General features: G+C 50.5%; 1 protein-coding gene across 1 annotated transcript; it reads left to right on the forward strand.

Moving 5' to 3' along the window:
• Positions 1-2,886: 2,886 nt before the first annotated feature.
• SURF4 (surfeit 4) lies at positions 2,887-13,596 on the forward strand. The gene is made up of 5 exons (XM_078877933.1): positions 2,887-3,109; positions 6,603-6,789; positions 7,549-7,669; positions 8,266-8,452; positions 9,450-13,596. Exons 1-5 carry the CDS (start codon positions 3,059-3,061, stop codon positions 9,714-9,716), a joined length of 813 nt encoding a protein of 270 aa, XP_078734059.1. The 5' UTR covers positions 2,887-3,058; the 3' UTR covers positions 9,717-13,596.
• Positions 13,597-14,494: the final 898 nt, after the last annotated feature.

Here is a 14,494-nt window from a genome sequence, read left to right on the forward strand (position 1 = left end):
CATTTTTATTCCGCATTTAATTTCAAGGGAGACAACAAAATCCAGCACTGAGAGTGGGGAAGGTGCTGACTCATACGTCACGTTAATGAATCTCAGAAGTGGCTCTGTGACATACACTTCCTGCACGGGTCTGTTCTCTAACACGACGGCTCACATTGCTCTGCTAGAGATCACAACAACAGAATCTTATTCTCATGACACGACAATTGTGATACAATCTGGATAAAACTGGAGAAAAAATATTGATTGAAATGTACAAAAGTAAAAAAAAAATACTTAATATCTGAATATGCCCACGCCCCAACGACTTATGATGGCAGAACCCATTTTGGATAGTCGGTTGGCATTCAAAGTGGCCGATGGCTCTTCACCCAAAGTTCAAGGTGTGGCTCTGGCTAAATACCATTACACCCCCACGATGCGATCACTCAATTCAATAATAATAAGCATACGAGCGCAATGTACAACCCTTTGTCAATACACTGCTGGATGAAGTCCTCCCAATGCCATGATGGCCATGTTTGACCATACTTCACCACGCTCGCTAGTGCGGGCTCGTGAATTGAGTTACGGGCAACGAGACCCGCTCAGATATCATTCGCCACTGGTGTTAGCCGTGCCCGGAAATGGGTTGCCGGGTTCATAACTCCGTTTGCTAGACACTCCACCATCTCTCCACCCCCCACTCAGATGAGACACCACTGGGTGGTCGAGGAAGGGGATCGCACAGCAGAATGTGACGACCGCACGCTGTCCGCATGCCTAGTTCTACCATTTAACTATTTGAGTTCAGATTCAGGCCACAAACAGTGATATTGTACGTGTACGTATTCGGACAGTTTTGTCAATCCACTGTTGGATGAGGGCCGCACAACCACCATGCGGTGTGGTGGTGGTGGTGGCGAGGGGCACAGCAATCGTGCTGTGACGGTTCCACCTGAAGACGGAAGCTTGTGTTGCCTCCGAAACGTCGTGATTTTTTATTTTACTTTTATTAATTTTATTTTTTACCTACGTGACTTTACCGAAAAAAGCTAAGAGTATAAGATGTGGGATCATGGTTACGGCAACAACAACAACAATACACCCGGCTGCAGGGAACATTTATCTTCCGAACCGCTCACCCAGGTCGATGGGGTTCGAGACCTGGGCTGCTTTTAAAATTGCAAACATTTCCCTAGCGGCGTTCAGCAGCTGCTCGTGGTATTTCTTTAAAATACATTTTTTTAAAGCAACCTGGTTGGGCACCGCCGGATCAGTGCCCTGTATAGTTTCAACGAGAGTTTACATTTTGATTTCTAAACAGTTTATATGTTGTTGTGACGCTTAAATTCGTCATTGTTATTTTTAACGTGAGGTTAGAGACACTCGCTTGTCCAGTTGCCTGGGTGAAAAGTTGCCCAATCCTGGGCAACTGGCTTAACAACTTTAAAAAAAATCGGATTAACTAATTAATTATAATTCGAATAAAACACCCGTAATGAATGATTATGTCCACGGTGCGATGCGCGTAACCAGCCCCCAATTCATCTTCTTGGTTCTTTCGGTAAAGTCACGTAGAATTGAAATAATAACATATTTTTTATTTAATAATATTATTATATTATTATTTTATTTTATTGTTTTATTTTTATTATTTTATTATTTCAATTCTACGTGACTTTACCGAAATAACCAAGAAGATGAATCCCTGTAGTCACGAAAGCTTTAAATCGAAATCAGCCCCCAATTATTTTGTCACGCAAAATAATTGGGAGTCCACAGTAACCCAGCAGATGGCAGTGAAGGGGGCTTAGCAGCATCACAGTGACAGAGAAATTCCCCGTGAGGCCTTTAATATTAGTCAGCAGTCCTTCCTTCTTGTGTTTGTTTCGCACCTAATGACGGTTGCTTGTGTTGCGATCGAAACGTCGTGATCGATGAACACATTGTCCTGCGGAGGGAGCTGGTAGGAACTTTGGGTTGCTCGGTCAATGGCCAGGGTCAACGGCGGCGTGGTGTATTCCGCAAATATGTCCGACTGTGAGGGCGGGCACAAGCCGGCGTGAGTAGGTTAAACGTTGAGTTTTATAAGGGCACCACGGGGTGACCAGCCCCTCCCCACCCAGCCCCACCCAGCCGCACCCTCCCCACCCAGCCCCTTTGTCTCCCCAATACTACTCATTTGAGGCTGAGTCGACCTAGGGGAAGCCGATGACCGGTTCAGATAATCGCCACCGGTGTTGGCCGTGAGCGGGAATCGCCACCGCTCCCCATAACAATGTATCGATAAACTCAACAACATACATCAATTGCGCTGCCTTCAACCTCCACACGTGTAATGTATACATGTAAGATACGTGACGTTCCGGGCAATGGCCCTTCATAGTATCGAGTGCGTTGCTGTCCGTGGTTGCGCAACACTGCCGACGCGGCAATCGTCATGTTATTTTTTTGACTCAGCGACGTCATTGTCGCTGACACTTACCGTGACGTCACCATATTATACCATTTGTGACGTCATACCACCGGGCTTGCCCGCAAAACCCTATTTGAAAATGATGTCATTCAAAACTGAGTCGGCGCGATGACGTCATCACGACACCCGACGTGGCGCCTCCCGATTCCCTCGTCCACGTGCCCCTCCCCCACCCCTCCCCCACCCCCCCCACCCGCTCACTCACAATGGCCGCGAAGACCGCCGTACAAATTGAGACGGGAACAACACGGCGGCCATCTTGATCCGGGTAGACCAACTTCTACCACCAACCCCACGGGGCGACGCGCGGTGACGTCATCGAGCCACGCCCCCTTGCTATGGTTCAGTATGGGGACGCTTGCCTCACGTAAGATGGCGGACGCGGCTTCGTTGTTTCGGACAGCGCCTGTTACATTACCTCTCTCCTTAGGCGAAGCGTTGCCGCTTGCTGCCCTCCCTCCCTCCCTCCCCCCCCGAGGCTGCTTGTGAAGTCGAGGAAAGGGGTCCCGGGAGCGGTGCTGAGAGAGACTCCTCGAGCGTGCGTCGCCGTCGTAGTCGTCGTCTTCGCCGCTGCTGCTGCTGCTCGAGACGAGTGCAGAGATGCAGGGCAACGCGGACGTGATGTCCCGCGCTGAGGACGTGGCTGACCAGGTAAAAGGAGTTCATCAGCATCCCCATCAACCTCCTCGTGCCTGCTTCTACACTCGCAGATTTGGGCTCCCCGGTTCGCATCTTTGCTTCACGGAGTCAACGTTGGGGTTTCAACAGTCGTCGGCCATTGTCTATCTGGGTCGATAGCGTCCTCCCCACGGCCGCATCGAGGGCTCGTTTGACCATACTTCACCACGCTGGTCCGTGTGGTGTTGGTGAAGGCGGGGGGAGCATTCAGGTAGAGTCCCGTAACGGCGCAACAGTTGATTACGCTGCACTGCCCTCTGCTGCCCACTACTCATTCATTTGCATGAGGGCACAAACGCACGCAGCGCTGCACAGATGGATTCACGAATCCATCGCCGTACTGACGTCAAGCCTCCAACCAACACCCGCGCTCCATTAGGCGACGATCTCCCTCCCAAGTGCAACTCAGCCTCTGCTTAGCTGTTGAAATCTGACGAAATTGGGGCCCGTTCAGTGATTAATTGACGCCGTTCCATCTGGAGACGTTTTAAACTCAATGCGCGTTCAGCTCAGTCTTCTCAACTTCTAAAAGAACAACAACTTGTGTTGGAAAGTCAACAGTTGGTTGACCTATAGATAAGACCCGCCATAGGCATGTGGAATTACCACCCACCGGCTCGGGCCTGTAAACGCTGACTTTAAAACCAGATAATCTCCCACCCAGCGACGTGCATTCATTCTCCTTGAATGTAAAACGGTGCCAACCGATGTGGGGCGAGAGGAAATGTTAAGGCCATTCCTCTATCTCGTCTTGAGGTGTGCGCGTGTCTCAGGAGATGGGAGCGCTGGGCCAGAGAACCCCTTAAGTTCCCTAACCCCGGTTCGAATCCGGGGTTTGAGTCGCCTCGGATGAAACGATCTTCTCGAGAAGTGTGTGAGAGAGAATGTGTCCTCAGGCCCGGTCACTAATGACTGCGCACAAAACACGACCATCGCATGCATGTCAACCCGTATGGTTTACCCGTATTCTTGTACAGGGGAAGTGAGTTTTTAAAAATGCGTCTGTTTGTGTATCTCCCGTGTGATGGGACTTTATAGGTTGAACGTTGAGATTTGTAAGGACACGGGGTGACCAATAAAGTCCGAATTGGTGTGTAGTAAAGTAGGGCACTGATAAGTGGTTGACATGTATGTCATCGCAATTAAGTTTGGGTCTGCACTCCTAATAAATTCCACGTCTGGAAATAATATATGGGTTTGTACATGCGATGAACATTACTCTCCAAGGGTTATGGTTGGGGGAGAATGCTTCCCTTTGATGTGTGGGGACCAGAGGTCACTCGCTTCTGCGGGCCGAAATCTTACGGTAAAGGATGCAATGCTGTGTGAGACAAAATAATGGCACCATTGCAATGGCTCAATCGGGATACATTTTGGTTTAAAAATAAAAAATAATTGGCTTAACTAAAAGTCGAAACGGGAATGAATTACTCATTGAGTGAATGAAGTGAACACTCATGGGGGCATGGGAGTTTGCCTTTCCTGTTACCATATGGCTGGGTGCGTGGCATTTGCACACGTGTTAAAACGCTTTCCACATACAGCGTCGTTTCTTGTAGTGGTTTCATTCTTATTAATCAGTCGTATGGTCATTTTTATCCGTAGAGAAAGACCTAAGGCTGGATGAGTCATTTCTCCTTACATCTCAGAACATAAAATATAATTGTATTTAAAATCACTTATTGGAATATAGGACTGTAGATTATATGTGTGCGGATATTTATAAGAAGCACATCGCTATCCTTTTGGCACTTGTAATGGCTGGTGATTCTCAGTTATGATGGTAAAATAAAAACATCTTCTTGGTTCTTTCGGTAAAGTCACGTAGAAGGTCTGTCGGAAAGACGCTGTTATTATTTCCCTTATACGTGACTTTACCAAAAGAACCAAGAAGATGAATTCCTGCAGTCACTAAAGCTTTAAATCGAAAATAAATACAGTTAACTGCGACTGTTAGCAGTAAAGCCTAAGGCCAAATCACCTGGAATGCGACCAACCTCATCAGACCTTGGAAGAGCTAAGCAGGTGTTGAGTATGAGCAGTGCTTGGATGGGTGTGCACCGTGCACAAACCAGGTTGCCACAGAGCTTGTGGGGCTATGTGGTGGGCAGCAGAGGACTATCGGTGCAGCAAAATCCATGGCTCTGCTGCATTTCTGTGCTCGCCATTCCTTCAACCGGCACAGGCCAGCGTGGTGAAGCGTGGTCGAATCCCCACACGGCTTGGGGAGCTCCTCGTCCAGCAGTGGATAGAAAGAATGGTTGTAAATGTGCTTGTACATTTGCAGTCTGCAAATCTGGTGCATAATCCAGAGATAATGGCATGTTGATGTGTAACAACGTGAGGCATCGTCTGCGCCATGGGTGTACTTGCTGAAGACCAATTGCCTGGCACTTTGCAAACAGAACTTTCACCTGTCTGGCCAGTGTTGTTGCTATGGACCAGAATATCAGATAACCCATCTGGTGGCCGGACTGCTATTTACTTATGCATCAATAGTTCATCACACTGCCCTTTTTGTTGAGTGTGCTGTGTGCTTTAAGCCATATTGCATGCACACAGGGAACATTAATACGAAAACTCCTGAGGATGACATGTAATCTACAGCTGTATAAGCATAGCGTTCACGAATGTTGTTTTTAAATTACGATTTAAAATTGCTTTCTGATTCGCCGTCATAGTCCTTGTGTACGTGCAGGCGGTCCATGACTACATTTAAGTGGGATCTTTGGCAAATATCTCAACCATATATCCAGAAAAACGTTACCTGAAGATCCTTTTACAGGAGGGTCTTGCATTTCGGTGTTCAGCCAATTCCATTTGAGAATGGTTTTACATGGGCAAGGAAACTGTGCAGTACTGTACCTGGAGCAAACTCCTGCATATGAGAGGATAATACTCAAACGTCCATGGAGATGGCATCACCATCCATTTTTGTCGTCTCCATTTGCTACACTGCAATATCCTGGCAACCTCGCAGCCTCCCCAAAATCACGCGGGTTTGTAGGGGCTGTTTAATCGTACTTAACCACGCTAGTCGGTGAGGGTCGGTGAAGTTGGAGAGCTCAGATGTGGGAAGGTGGAAGTACGGTACAATAATGGATTTTGCTGCTGTGCTCTGCACGTAGCCCCGTAGCAGCCTATAACACCTGCCGCGCATGGTGGTCGCCCATCCAAGCGAATAAGCGCGCTCAAATCCGCCCGGCTTCCGAGATCTTAAAGAAAGCGGGGCGCATTCCGGGCGGTTAGCTCATGCCAGGTAATACACCACATACATGGCACAATAATTCTCACTCCCACGGTGTGAGATGAATGCGTCTCTTGAGCTTCCCCCCACCCACTCACCCACCCCGACGTTGGCCGGCGTCCTTTAATATCAAAGCAAAAAAATCTCGCGGTGACGCGCGGAGAGAAATGGTTTGAAGGAGGAGGGCACCACCTCGTCTCTCTCCTGCCACGCGCGCAGTTCCTGAGGGTAACGAAGCACTACCTCCCGCACCTGGCACGGCTCTGCCTGGTGAGCACCTTCCTGGAGGATGGCGTGCGCATGTGGTTCCAGTGGAGCCTGCAGAGGGACTACATCGACCGCATGTGGGGCGCCGGCTTCGTGCTCGCCTCGCTCTTCGTCTTCATCAACCTCGTCGGGCAGCTCAGTAAGCGGACCGGGCGGCGCCCTGCTGACGACGGCGATGATGCGGTAGCGGCTGCGGTGGTGGCTGCAGTGCCGTCTGTGGTGGTGGTGGTGGTGATGGTGATGGTTGGTGGCGGGGAGAGACGGGACGATAGGAACTGAGTTAAAGGGGGGGAGGGGAGAAAAAGTTGAAATGAATTCCAGGGACTAATTTCGGTTTCTTCTCCGTGCAGGGGAATGTCACCACCACTGGTCTGTGTGGGTTTGTTAATATGGTGAGCGTAGACGTGGGAGCGTACGAATAGGTTTTTGCGGCACTTTACTCTGACGTCTACCACGTAGTCCTGCAACTTACAGAACCTGTTTGCGTCATGGTCAGAACCTTTATTTATACTGGAGGAATCCGATGAGCTAAACGGCTCTTTTTCACAGATGTCCAGTAAATCGCACATCCAAGCGCGGTTCTGGTTCAACCTCGCTTACGTTCCAACATCTGACGAGTTTGTGCGCTAGCTTTGAGCGTGATAGGCTGCTTGCCCCGTGTCATCACTCGCCAGAATTCTCAGCTAAACCGGACGTTTGTTTCAGTGATAGGTGCTTCAGCTCTCAACCAGGGACGAGCCTTCCGTGTGAAACGTAAATAGCGCGTCCTCTGCTAAATATTGCTCGCGCTTACATAAGAGAATGGGGCCGGCGGGTTCGCGGCGTTGGGGATTAGTCGCAAGCGCCGTGGCGGAGGCGGTGTGACCTGACACCACCGATGCCGTGTTTCTTTTTAAAGGTGGCTGCGTGCTCGTGCTCAGCAGAAACTTCGTGTCGTACGCCTGCTACGGACTCTTTGTGATCATCGCCCTGCAGACGCTCGCCTACAACATACTGTGGGACGCACATTTCCTGATGAGGTACGCGATGTCAACGCTTGTTGAGTGTCACACGACGGAAGTGCTCTGGACAAGCATTTATTCACCCCACCACGTACACCACCACGCACACCCCCTTCTATACCTCTCTCCCTGAACTTGCTGAAATATTTTAGAAGTTCCCGCCAAATATTTCCCCTTCAGGACTCCAATCCTCTGCCTCCTCTTTCGCATCTTCGTTCCTGGCGCCTTTATTTATTTTTCTTGAGTGTGGTCCCGTGTCCCCCACCTAACCTCGGCATGTCCTCGCGCTGCCCTTAAAAATCTAACGCCACGTTCCCATATTTATTTCTGTACGTGCATTTTTCTTGTTTTTATCACAACCCCTTTGCCAAACATCTTTTCAGCAGCATTGGTTCTACGCAAGCAAAAACTCCGGTTTCCACATTCAGTGTTTCGTCGGCATAGTCCGGTTCGCTTTAACCAATGCCGGACTGCCCTATGTTGAAAGGCAACGGGGACCCTCCCTCTCTCTGTTAGGCTCGCCACACGCACAGTTTTGCACCCTATCCGTTGCTTTTTCGAATGCCGTACCAAAGAGACTCCTCTCTCTCTCGCCTTTGCCGCCGTGTGACCAGGAACCTGGCGCTGGGCGGGGGGCTGCTGCTGCTGCTGGCGGAGAACCGCTCGGACGGACGCAGCATGTTCGCGGGGGTGCCCACCATGGGCGAGAACTCACCCAAGCAATACATGCAGCTGGGAGGTCGCGTGCTGCTCACACTCATGTTCATGACCCTGCTCAACTTCGAGGCCAGCTTCTTCTCCGTACGTCCATTCCCTCGCGTTCCCTGTTTGTGTCCCAAGGGTTCTTCCGGCTGCGCCAAGCTGCGAGCACGTAGATGTGAGAGCTCTTGGTTGTTCGGCGCGGTGTAATTGTCAAGCGGGAGTTCGGTGACTTATTTTGACCGTGGCCAAGAATCAAACTTGGGTCTACTGAATTGATAACCAACCACACGGACTGCACTGCCTCTGCACTTCCACACTACCCCACCCTTCTTGTACAAAGTGAAGGTGCAGCCCTGCAATTGCTTGCTCACTCCACTGCTAGTGGAAGGGCCTGGACTAGAGGGAGCCTTATTGAGCCCCTCTTCATGGTATTTTATCAATTCTTCCACACTTTGCACTAACATGTTTAAATGCATTTGCTCTTTGGCAAAATGTAAAGGCCGCACTGAGTTGCATTGCATGGTTGACATGGGCCCTGGTGCAAGGAATTAAAATGGGCCATCCCACCCTGTCCAGTTTCCCTGCTCGTTACAGCCCCGCGACCAGACCCCTCTGGCCAGTGGGCGCCAGTGCAGTTGCACCGCCTGCACACTCGTTGGCTACGCCATTGGCCGAACAGCACGGCTGCTTACGCAAATGACGGGATTCATCTTCTTGGTTCTTTCGGTAAAGTCACGTAGAAGGGAAATAATAAAATAATAAAAATTTCACATAATAAAATAATTATCACGACATTTCGGCCACAACGCAAGCAGCCATCCTCAGGTGAAGAACAGGTCTGTCAGAAAGACAGCGTCTGAATGAACACCGTGTTCTTCACCTGAGGACGGCTGCTTGCGTTGTGGCCGAAACGTCGTGAGAATTATTTTATTATGTTTTATTTTTATTATTTTATTATTTCCATTCTACGTGACTTTACCGAAAGAACCAAGAAGATGTGTGCGTTGTGAGAAAATGTATTTTAACCGATGCATCGTCGCACGCCCTCCCTGACCTCCGCCTGTCGACCGATCCCACGCCCCCCCCCCCCCCCCAGATCGTGCAGGATCTGGTGGGCACGGCCCTCATGCTGCTGGTGGCCGTGGGCTTCAAGACCAAGCTGGCGGCGCTCACGCTGGTGCTGTGGCTGCTCGCCATGAACGTCTACATGCACCCCTTCTGGACCGTGTCCAGCAACAAGGCCATGCACGACTACATGAAGTACGACTTTTTCCAGACGCAGTCGGTCATCGGCGGCCTGCTGCTGCTGGTCGCGTTGGGGCCCGGCGGCGTGTCCATGGACGCGCACAAGAAGAAGTGGTGAGCGGCGACGGCGATGGCGGCGAAAGATGGGCGCGCGACCGCTCTTGCGGTTCGCTTGCCCGCCCGCTCGCTCGCCCTCCCGCTCGCCCTCCCGCTCATTCGCTCGTGCGTGTGGCCACACGCCGCCGCACGTTCTCTCGGTGGACACGTTCAGGAGCGGTGCCCGCTGCCGCCGCCGCTACTGCGGCACGATGAGCTCGCTCACGTTTTCCGCAGCGCCCGAAGAGAAACGCCCGCGACGGGCGCACGTCCTGGCGGTAAACGCGACGCTTCTAGACGACGGCAGCGCTCTGCCGTAGTCGGGTGTTTTATCCGTTATTGGCCGCAAGAAATCAAAATAAGTTTGAGGGCGTCTGGGGAAAACCTGGCCCGGCTCACGTTTGTTTGTCTGCACGTGCGGCGTAATTTCTCCGTGCTTGCGTCTATTCTCCCCCCTCCCCCCCACCCCGAGATGCCTTAACGAGTCAGTAAGTCGGCAGCCCAACCGCTCCGTTAGCTGCCCCTTTGTGACGTTACGATGATCGTTCGATGTTTTAGCTGTCCGCGTTGAAAGCGTTGGGCGAGTTCGGAGAACGTTGCCTCCTTTGGGTGGGCATCGCGCGCCGCCGACGTTTCTGTTTGGAGGCGAGCGAGAGAGACGCACCGACTCTACGTCGGGCGATGTCCTCGATGTTTATTTCCACACGAGCCACGCTGGGACAGTGTTGCGTTGAATCCGGGTAGTGGGTTTGGTTTGGAGGATTGGGCATGGGCCGGATATTTTGGGGTAAGACGTTTTATTCCTCTGTAAAGCACTGGCTTGCAAATGTGAAGGTCCCCCCAGTATTTTAAATGCTTCATATCATCAAATTCCATTTCCGTTTATAAGAAGATTACATGGTCGTAACTTGCGTCAATGCGATGTCTGTGATCGTTTACCAAATTCACACCTCGGTACTTAAATACTGTCATGTGTTCTGGAACAATAAAGAATTTGTTTTCGAAGCAAACGAAGCTCCAATCCTCTTAGCCCATCCCACTTCAGCTTGCAAGGAATGCCAATCTGACATGAAGTGTAAGAGCCACCTTGTTTACGCAAGATGCAGAATTACCCCAGAACCACAATGTTGTCATGCCGCCCGGCCCTCTGGATCGCAGCAGAGTGCTCTCTGTTGATCGCTCCGATGTGCCCTCTCGGCTCGTGCCGCGTGTTGCAACGTCCGACGTTGGGAGCTTCTCCTGGGGGGGACTCAATTGAGCTGGAAGAATAGAGAAGAGCTGAGTAGCGGGCACGCGGTACCAACCGACCAGCGGACCACTACGGGTGGCAGCGTGGCCGCGAAATCCCACCGCAGTTTTGTGTTCTCAATCTCCACCTCCTGCCAGGAGCTGTGCGACATGTTTACGCGCCGGCCCGAATATCGCAGCCATCCTTCCGAAATCAAAGTTTGAAAAAAGTGTTGCGTCTAGGGACAAAGTAAGCCTTAATAGAAAGAAAAAAACGTTTTTCAAGTTCACAAAGTCCTGCATTTATCCCGGTGGTGTCCTGCGCTATTATTTCAAGTGAATGAAATAGTATTTATGCTTTCAGAGCTTCGTATTTTTCTTTATTAACCTTTGTCTTGAGAAGCTTCACCTGGTGCCATTCGTTTCATACCAATGACTTAATAGCAACCGTACGGACCACGGCACAGAACTCGTGCACGGTTTAACAGTGCCGAGAAATACTAAGCAACTAAATATGAACACGACTTAAATAAATCAGGGGGGTGGGGGGGGGCCTGCTGCCAGTGGTGCTCGCCGTGACGGAAACTCACTTTCACCACTGCTGTGAAATCGAGGGCAATTTCCCCAACCGTTGGGATTATATATTTTTACGTGACAAGAAGGTGGTAATGACCAAAGCGGTGTTTTTTTTTGAATGGGTACTAATACATGTTTGCAACTTCAGGAGCCTCGCAGTGATGTGCAGTTGTCATGCTCGCACACCCTTGCCTGGCACGTCAATCCACACAAGAGCCAAGCCCTCATCCAGTAATCTAAAGTCATCGATTACTTTGCTGGTTTTCGGTCCGATAACCGCGGCTTAATTGGACACCACCAATATAGTTGAGAAATAGAGGACCCCGGGAGGTGATGGCCGCGGCCTGTGACATTATCGGCCTCGTCAGCTGTGTCACGCTGGGCATGGAATCTAGGGGTTTCCCACCTTCAAAAATCATGTCCGTTGTCGCAAGGCTCCCCACGGTCCTTCCACAAAATGATGAGAGAGGCCGATGCCCAGCTTTGGTTCCTTTGCGAGCGTCCGTGATGCGTGACGTTCCGTTTTTCTGAAAGTTCAACAGGAGAGACCGGGAAGCTGACGGCCATGCTGCAATATGACCCGTCTGGTTCGTCGTGGTGAAATCTTTCAAAAAAAATCCCTCTTGGAAGCGACGGTGTCTTGAAGAGCACGACGTCCCACCGCCAACTTGCGCAAGCGTGGCGTTTAGACGCTGGACTAATTCAAACCGGTATTTATTACATTGCAGCGGCGGTGGTGGCTTGGGGAGGTCTTGACCATGGCTGATGATCATGGTGATGATTCGGGAAGATAATCTTGGGCTGGTGATTTTGCAATTCCACTCAAAAATGTTCACAGCAGTAGACAGCGTTGATCCCATAATCTTCTGCGGGCTCTGTCGATTTGCAGTAAATAAATGGATTGGAATTGCGAATCGTTGCCCGTAACGAAATGGAGCGGCGATTGTGTAACGTCATTGATGACTTTCCAGGAGGACATTGGTTCCCTTTTTGTTCCCAGACCTGTGCGCACACGTGACCACAAACCTGCCGCATGTGCCCACTGCTCGCACACGGCTCCAGAGGATGATTGTGATCAGTATTGAACAACAAACCTATGGGAGACAGAGGGGATAGGTCACCTAACCAGCGGGTGTCATACAAAGGGGATGGGTCATGCTAAAATGTAACAACTAACGTTTGTTTACTTCCAAAATCCTCGTAACATAACTGATTTTCAGCCAGAAATAGCCAAACATTAACTTTTAGCCTCGCTGTGAATAAAACCGACGTGACGATCAAAAAATATCCACAATGTAAACGTCTGCAATCGAGTCCAAGGAAAACGTTCCGTGTTTTGCGCTCAGCTGTGGATTGTTGATACGAAGCAGAAATCAAAATTTTGCCGCGGTGAAATATCAACGAGCAGTGGATCGGCGCCACCGCAGCTGTGGTTCATCTCGACGATAACTGGATGTGAAAGCGAATCAATTTCGAGTCGATGTAGTGCCACGGCTTATTATCTTTTGTGCCCTGAGGACCGTCTGTAAAACGAACCGCAGGGCGCTGTTAACTTGCTGCGACGTTAAACGGGTTCAAATGAACCTCCATCCCACGCGGGGATGTTTCCACGTTCAATGTGCTCGGATAGCGCAGCGTGTACTGTAGCTGCTGCTGCTGCTCGTGTGTTCATTATATGCTTCAGATCTCCGATGTGGTTTTTGGGTGGCACTGTGCGGCGTCCGGCACGCGGTCCGACGTTTCGCCACACGCGTGCCGGGGGGAGCTTTCTTCGTGAGCTGAAAACGGGCGGCCCGAGCCAAAAACACATCGGAAGAGCCGTACGGCTCGGCCCCCGCGAAAGCCTGGGCAGTAGCAACGTTTTCATACGGTTAAAACAAGCGGCCGCCTGTTCGTGCCGCTAACGCAGCGAGACTCGCCACACGAATACATCAACAACCTTTAAATCTAACTGCAATCTAACACTCCGCATGCACCACGGGAAAGATAATTGCAGTTCAACGCGTGCGCTTCGCAACGCCGACGGTTTGTCAAAGACGGCGTTGACTTGCGGACGGGAGATGTTGGTTTTAATAAAGTTTCACTTCGTTTGGATTTAACATTTTCTTATTTTGCTGCAATAAATCCTGTGTTTGGAGAGTGGAGAGTAAACACGTGCCCTGCTGCCAGGTCGCACGTCAGCTGACTTGACTGAGCTACGGTTTGGCAAACACGAGCCAGCTTGTGCCCTCCAGTGCAACAATACGGTGTTTACATTGGGATACCGTGGCGCGTGTCACTTAAAACGGAGTTTGCGTAACGCACAACATAACCCTCGCTCAGTGTCACTGGAGTTGGCCACGCTCGTGGATTGCTGGCTTGCTAACGTCGCGGCAACGTGAAATGCAAAGAACGAAACCCGTTGCATTGTTCGCGACAAGCTTGTGTGTAGAACTTCTTTCGCGCCGTACGTAGCCAGCCATGCTACTCAGAGGTGCGGGGGGGGGGAAGGTCAAGCTATAAACAAAAAGCAGTTCTAAAGAAATGAGCTTTTATTATAGGTGATTTAAAAGTGCATAACTCCAGTGGCTTCCTCATATCGGAAGTGTTCCAGACAGCCGCAGAAGGGCATCTGAACACGTGCGATGCAGTGACGAGCCTGGGAAGAACATTCTCTTGCAGTTTCAATCCATTGGCCCAGATTGCAGAGCATTTCACTTGTTTGGCAACCACCTGGAGATGATGGCAAAGCTATGGTTATTTTACAATAATAATTTCGTTTTCAATTGTGTCATTGCGGTTAAATTGCATCCCAAAGAACGCCGAGCATTGCAAGCCAAAATCCACTTAAATTGGCTGCGTACAGAGACTGGTCTCGCTCACCATTGCCAACCACACCGCGGTACCAGATGCTGCTCTGGCAACACGGACTAAAAGAAACTAGGGCACACAGGCACCCGTCGCGCACGCTCCGACGTGCAAAGTGTATCATCGTCGCCGGCGAGATTTTAGCGGTTA

Source organism: Lampetra fluviatilis, chromosome 49 (assembly GCF_964198595.1).
Source record: "Lampetra fluviatilis chromosome 49, kcLamFluv1.1, whole genome shotgun sequence".
In the NCBI taxonomy this organism is placed as follows: domain Eukaryota; kingdom Metazoa; phylum Chordata; class Hyperoartia; order Petromyzontiformes; family Petromyzontidae; genus Lampetra; species Lampetra fluviatilis.